The sequence below is a fragment of the Anguilla rostrata genome, chromosome 5, assembly GCF_018555375.3.
Source record: "Anguilla rostrata isolate EN2019 chromosome 5, ASM1855537v3, whole genome shotgun sequence".
NCBI classification, from domain to species: Eukaryota; Metazoa; Chordata; class Actinopteri; order Anguilliformes; family Anguillidae; genus Anguilla; species Anguilla rostrata.
Genome location: NC_057937.1, coordinates 7,689,174 through 7,695,699, shown reverse-complemented (window position 1 = coordinate 7,695,699; position 6,526 = coordinate 7,689,174). Strand labels below are relative to the sequence as shown.

The following is a 6,526-nucleotide window of genomic DNA, read 5'->3' as shown; positions in this document are numbered from 1 at the left end:
CTGGAATATTCATGAATGACTTATACATGCTTTGTGAAGACCTTAAAAGTGACTCAATATTTAAACAAAGGAAGATCAGGTATTAAACCTGCAGTATTATCAGAACAGGGCCTCCTAGACTCAATACAAAAAAAATACTCTGTTCCTATACCTGGAGCTAGAGCTCTAGTGTGTTTGGTCTGTACCTGGGACCCAGAGTGTGCCTTCATACAGATCAGCCTATCACAGCTGTATTGTGTTGTTGATGTTATTGCCAGTTATAATGCAGTTATAACGCACAGTTGCTGCTTATTACATTGTAGTAGACTTGCCTTCCAGCTCTGCTGGTGCCAAGCCTCTCTCCTGTAAAAAAAAGAAGAAAAAAAAAGAAAAAATGAATGAAAATCAAGAAATCAGTGTCTGCATATCAAATATTTCATTCTACACATCATTTCATTTGTTCTCATTATGGTGTCGTGATGGTATGCATTTCATTCAACATGTTCAGCCGCAGATCAAATTTCCAGTAGCTCTAGTACATGCAGGATATGGGGTATATACTTGTCTAATTGGGTAACACCATGCATTTTGGCTCCAGTCTCCCTGCTCGCACCCGCACGCCCACATTCGCACTTTCGCATGCGGGCAGATTGGCACTTTTTTTTCTCCTCCTGCGCTGGGCTGTTGCCCTTGTCCAAGGTGACTCCATCGCTCATGCGTGTCTCTGTAACCCTCTGCTATGGCTGGGGCTTCACTGAGCCAGAGAGCACAAGGCCACAGGCACCTCAGTGTCCACTGTCATTACGCCACACGCTAACACTCACACACGCGCACACGTGTACACACACACACGCTAACACTCACACACACACACACGTACACACACGCACACATCTACACACACACACACACATCCACACACATGCGCACACATCTACACACAAACACACACACATGCGCACACGTGCACACACACACACACGCTAACACTCACACACACAAACACACACACACACACACGTACACACACGCACACATCTACACACACATCCACACACATGCACACATATCTACACACACACACGTGCACACATCTACACACAAACACACACACATGCGCACACGTGCACACACGATAATACTGAAACACGCGCATACACCTACACACACGCACACACAAGTACACGTGATAATACTCTCACACGTACACACACCTAGTGCATGCACGCACACACATCCACACACACGTGCACACACTCGCACACACATCCACACACACACGTGCACACACACGCACACGCACGCATCTTACCGCTGACGCATAACAATGGCTCAGCCCTAACACAGCCGCGCTAAGTCTTTCACAGCTCAACACTAAGAGCGTCACAGCTGATGCGTCCTCACCATCCCAGCACCTCTACAAAGGGTGCTCAGAGAAACCAACATACGGCCGGAAACCATCAATCTACAAGCATGCCAGGAAAGGGCGTGAGTACACAACTCTGGAAATCCCACAGTCTGCTACCCCTTGCCCCCCCCCCCTCCATCTATCACTCACCCCCTCCCTCAGCCTGTTCTCTGATAATTAAGTGTGACAGTGTGCTACACTCCCGGGTTATTAATACTTCAGTAATATGGGATTAAGAGGGTGGGGGGCAGGGGTCCATACGGCCTCAAATCATGACACACACGCAGCTACAGTAGTGCCGCGGTCTCACTGACCCCAGATCAGTTGCCTGGTGGCCTGTGTGATCCTATCAGGATCTGAGGCTGTGAAGTGTTACACAAGTACTGTAAGATGTCCAGTGTTAAATCGACTCTAACAAATCAAATCAAAATCAAATCAAACAAGTCCAATAAGGGGCCGTAAGTACTATATCAGAGTTGATCCATTGAAGATTTCATCTTGTATGACAGGAAAAGTGTTTAGTGTGGTTATATTAACATGAACACTGTTTAGTGTGGTTGTATAGACAGCAACAGTGTTGAGTGTGGTTATATATACAGGAACAGTGTTGAGTGTGGTTATGTAGATAAGAAAAGTGTTGAGTGTGGTTATATTAGTAAGGACAGTATTGTGTGTGATTATACAGAGGAACTGGGTTGAGTCGCTTATATAGACAGGAACAGTGTTGAGTGTGGTTATACTGAGGAACTGTGTTAAGTCGATTATACAGACTGGGAAAGTGCTGAGTGTGGATCTTGACCCAATGGGCAGCAATTGTAGTTATAACAAGACTCTTAATTTGCTTTCAGTTAATGTCCTGCAGTTCATCTCTCTGCTCTTTTTTGCTTAGTCAAATACATTTCTGTGTTAGTCAATCATGTTTTGGCCTCTGGGTATTTTTCTGCAGAAGACGCACAGTGTGGGACAGCAGTTTCCAGCAGAGAGAGAGAGAGAGTCAAAGTCAACTCTGAGAGAGAGAGAGAGAGTTCAGAAGTGCATGGAGAGAGTTTAAGGTCACCATGCAGAGAGTTCAAAGTAATATGGAGAGAGTGTAGAGTCAGTATATTGAGGGTTTAGTTGAGTCATACTGCATGTATAGAGTTTAATGTCAGTATGGAGAGAGATCATACAGAGCGAGTTTAGGGTTTGTATGTGGAGAGTTTAGGTGAATCATACAGTAGAGAGTTTAGGTGAATCATACAGTAGAGAGTTCAGGGTCAGTATGTAGAGAGTTTAGGTGAATCATATAGAAGAGAGTCAGCATGTAGAGAGTTTAGCTGAATCATATGAAAGGAGTTTTAGGGGTCAGTACATAGACAGTTTAGTTGAATCATAAGCACTAGAGAGTTTAGAGTCGGTATGTAGAGAGTTTGGTGGAGTCATACCTCTCCAAACAGGTTGCTGAGGAAGGGAGCGTGAACCATGGAAACGGAGTTCTCACTGAAGGTTCTACTCCGCCCACGACGGCGGGCCGCTCCTGGGGAGACCTGCGGCTGTAGATCTTGGTCCAGAGGGGTAGGATCTTGGGGTGCGTCCCGTGGCAAGTCCATCCCGGGGGGGTCGGCGTCTGCCGGAAGGGGGGGTCTTGGGGAAGCAGTGTGGAGAAACAAATAACAGTGCTGTTAAAAGTAAACCATTAATACTGTAAAGTAAATTAAAAACCGGCCGTCATCATGCATATTTACTCAAATGAAGAATGTGCACGGCAACCAAACATGAAGGAAAATATGCCTGACTGTTCGTGTTTGATAAATGGGATGCCCATGAGCGATCATATTTCATAATGGGAAATAGGAAACCTCACAAATATCCTGCTTCTCTCTAATACGCCGGTGGGCATTTTCTTTCTTTGTTTTCTTTCTTCTTGAGTTTTAGAAGAATCGTTTGGGGGGGGACGGGGACGGGGAGGGGGACGGGGACGGGGGGGGGGGGGGGTTGTGGGAGGAGGTGATGGTCCTGAGGAAGAGGGTGAGGGAGGGATGAAGATGTATTCTACTCACGGGTGCGCAGGGCGGGGTCTCTTACTGACTCTCCCCTCCTCCCTCCTGATCCTCTCCTTCTGAGACATGCTGATGGAGATGAAGAAGAGCAGAAGGTTTTGCGAGCAATAGAGTGTAGCGGTGTAGCTGTCATCGAAAACAGATGTTAAACCTGAGGAATATCATTGGTGGATAGAGGGTTGCAAAGGGCATTGCTGTAAAGCAATGCAAAATCTCATACTCCTCAGACTCCATTTGATAGCAAGGAGAGCTGCAGTGTAGATTCACTGTGAGCTACACATCCTATTTAATCAATTCTAAAAAAAAAAAAGATCTTATAGATGCACATGCAATGTGCTCATATACTGTATTATACACAATAAAACCCAGTTGTCACATTGTTCTATGGATGTTAGCGATGTTATGGTTCTCAGTTTGATTTTGCATTCACATTATTTCCACAGATATTATTTCTTGACTTCACCGACACAGAGGAACTTCCTTGGGGCCATCTCTCGTCTCCCAAATCATCCTGACAGAAATTTAAAAATGGCTTTTCTCTGTTTTGTCATAAGTGGGTTAATCGCACGGAAGTGTGAGTGTTGTAAGTACATTTACACTAGAGAGTGTAATGATGAGAACAGGCTGTTTAGTCCCTCCAGGCCCATAATCAGGGCAGTCTAGAGACAGTCAGGACTGTGTCAAGTCTGGTCACGAACACCCCAGTGGTTTCTGCTTTGAAGTTTATTAAATGGCATTGCTAAAAAAAATGTAAAAATGACTTCTTTTTTAATTCTTTACACAAATCTGTATTTAGGAAGACACAAATAGAGTTCTTTGATAATTTGCAGTTGTATTGCCAGCATGCAAAGGTTTTGTTTCACAAAATGGGGATCTTTTAAACCTATTTTAGTGATGTAAAAACAGTGAATATAGCACACACACACACAAAGGCACACACACACACATACACACGCACACACACATACGCACATGCACACACACGTTATGCGTACACACACACAAACACTCAAACACACACACACACAGAGGTCATAAGTAGCAAAAAAACTAGAAGTAGCTTCTTACCTTCAATAGGTGGAGGCGGACAGAGAAACAGAAAGAGAGAGAGAGGAGGGTAGAGAGAAGTGAGAGTTAATCACTTGTCCTGTGAACTGGCATCTGTTTTCTCGTCCCTAAGATGAAGAGATATGATTGCACGTTCCCTCTCTCCCTCCCTCTCCCCGTCATAAGACTATGAGAGCTGATTATCTGACTAAATATGTCCTGATTATGGTATTAAATGTGTGGCTCCGACCGCGAGCACGTATTCCGTGAGAGAGAGAGTCACTGCAGCCCATTAAAATGATTAAAAACAATGAATTTAACCGAAGGAGCATAGGAGTTGAGATTCATGTGTTCAGCCGTGAAATGCGCTTTTGTAAGGCGGTTTAGTTTAAAAAAATGTTTTTCAAACAGAATGCACTGTATGTTGTAAACACACCGGATATCCAAGGACACAACTCAAGCATTCATATTATCAGTTTGATGCTGTATGTGTCATAAGATACCGCAGTCAAACGCGTGAGCCAAATGCCAACCTATCTGCTCAACCATTGCTGGTGGATATTTTGTCAGGATCTGAGTTTTTTGCTACGGGAGAGAGGAGTGGCTTCGCTTTGAACACTTCCATCTAATTCTTGGGCTCTCTGGCACATCGGCGTGTTATTCGAAAGATCAGAAAAGCAAGCTGAAGAGCACAGTTACAATATTCTTCTTGAATTCAGTTCCCTTCAAGCGTTCCTGAAGCTCAGAAATAATTACAACCCAATCCCAGCGCCAATTAGTTCTGGAACTGCGCTCTCAACGTAGATTTTTTTTCCACTTGCTTGGTTTCATGTCACACAAATGAAGCTGTCTTTTTAAATAATTCACTTTTGCCATTTAAGTATTCTTACATTGATTCTGCAGAGCACGTTTCCTCCCCTATTAATTTTTCCCCCAATCTTTTTTTCTTTTTTTCTTTTTTTTGCCGAGTGAAGATGAATTAAATTTATTGACATTAATTCAGATACAGCGCGGCTACATCGGCGAGGTAGCGTCCCTTATTTCGGATTGTTTTCGTTCATAATTAGATTCTGTGCCTGCTACAGACATAATTCATTGTCATGCCAATCGTCCGATTTCTCCAGCATCCCGCCTGTTGACTCTGGTCCGGTCCCCAGGTTGATCAGTGCAAATCTCTCTTTGGTTATGCTCGTTTTTTGGGAGCGGAATTAAATCAAAATTGATTGGCCGATCCACTCAGGATCGGAAGAGCGTCAGCAAGTCAAAAATACTCCGTCCTCCTCCACCTCCTCTGCACCTCTCCTCTCCTCCCTCCTTCGTAATCCCTCTGTTGTTCAACCTCTCCTCTCCAGTGCATCATGTAATCTCTCTCCCTCTCACTTGCCATCCCTCTCCCTCGCTCCAGCTCTGTTCCTCTCTTCCACTCATTCTGTCTCCCTGTCTGCTTCATCCCATCAGCTCTGTTCCATGTATAGCCACAATAATTCTCTCTCCCTCTCTCACTCTATTTCTATCCTTCTCCTTCTCCTTCTCTCACTCTATTTCTACCCTTCTCTCTCCCTCCCTCATTGTGGAATGCACCTCAACCCGTATGGTTTAGATGTACATAATATATGTATAATAATACATAATATAATATAACATCATTTATAATACATTTATTAATGTAATATTAATGTTTCCTCAATAAAATAGAATAGCACCGTCTCTCCCTCTCCATCTCTCCATTTTTTTTTCCTTCTCTCTTTCTTCTCTCTCCCCCACCTCTGCCTCTCTCTCCATCTCATCTCTCTTCTTCCTTCTCTCTCTCTTTCTATCCCTCTGTTCCTCTCTCTCTCCATCTCACTCACTCTCTCTCTCTTTCTCTCTCTTTCCTTCTCTCTCTCTTTCTATCCCTCTGTTCCTCCCTCTCTCTCTCTCTCTCTCTCTCCTCCTATCCCTCTGTTCCTCTCTCTCTCTCTCTCTCTCTCTCTCTCTCTGCGGTTGCACGCATGACAGATTTTGTCGCAGCTGGGCCCCTTGTTCCTCGGCCCCTCTGTCCCGCATCCCTCCC

The 6,526-nt window shown here is 44.4% G+C and overlaps 1 protein-coding gene across 1 annotated transcript in view; it reads right to left on the bottom strand.

Annotated features, from left to right (window-relative positions):
* cabp4 (calcium binding protein 4) overlaps nucleotides 1-4,617 on the bottom strand; it is a 10,634-nt gene extending 6,017 nt beyond the window's left edge. Inside the window, exons 1-4 of the mRNA XM_064334876.1 lie at nucleotides 4,495-4,617; nucleotides 3,427-3,495; nucleotides 2,812-3,010; nucleotides 312-342 (exon numbers count right to left, since the gene is read on the bottom strand). Of these exons, the coding sequence (XP_064190946.1) occupies nucleotides 312-342; nucleotides 2,812-3,010; nucleotides 3,427-3,494 (298 nt within the window). The 5' untranslated portion in view covers nucleotide 3,495; nucleotides 4,495-4,617. The remainder of the gene's footprint in view (nucleotides 1-311; nucleotides 343-2,811; nucleotides 3,011-3,426; nucleotides 3,496-4,494) is intronic.
* Nucleotides 4,618-6,526: the final 1,909 nt, after the last annotated feature.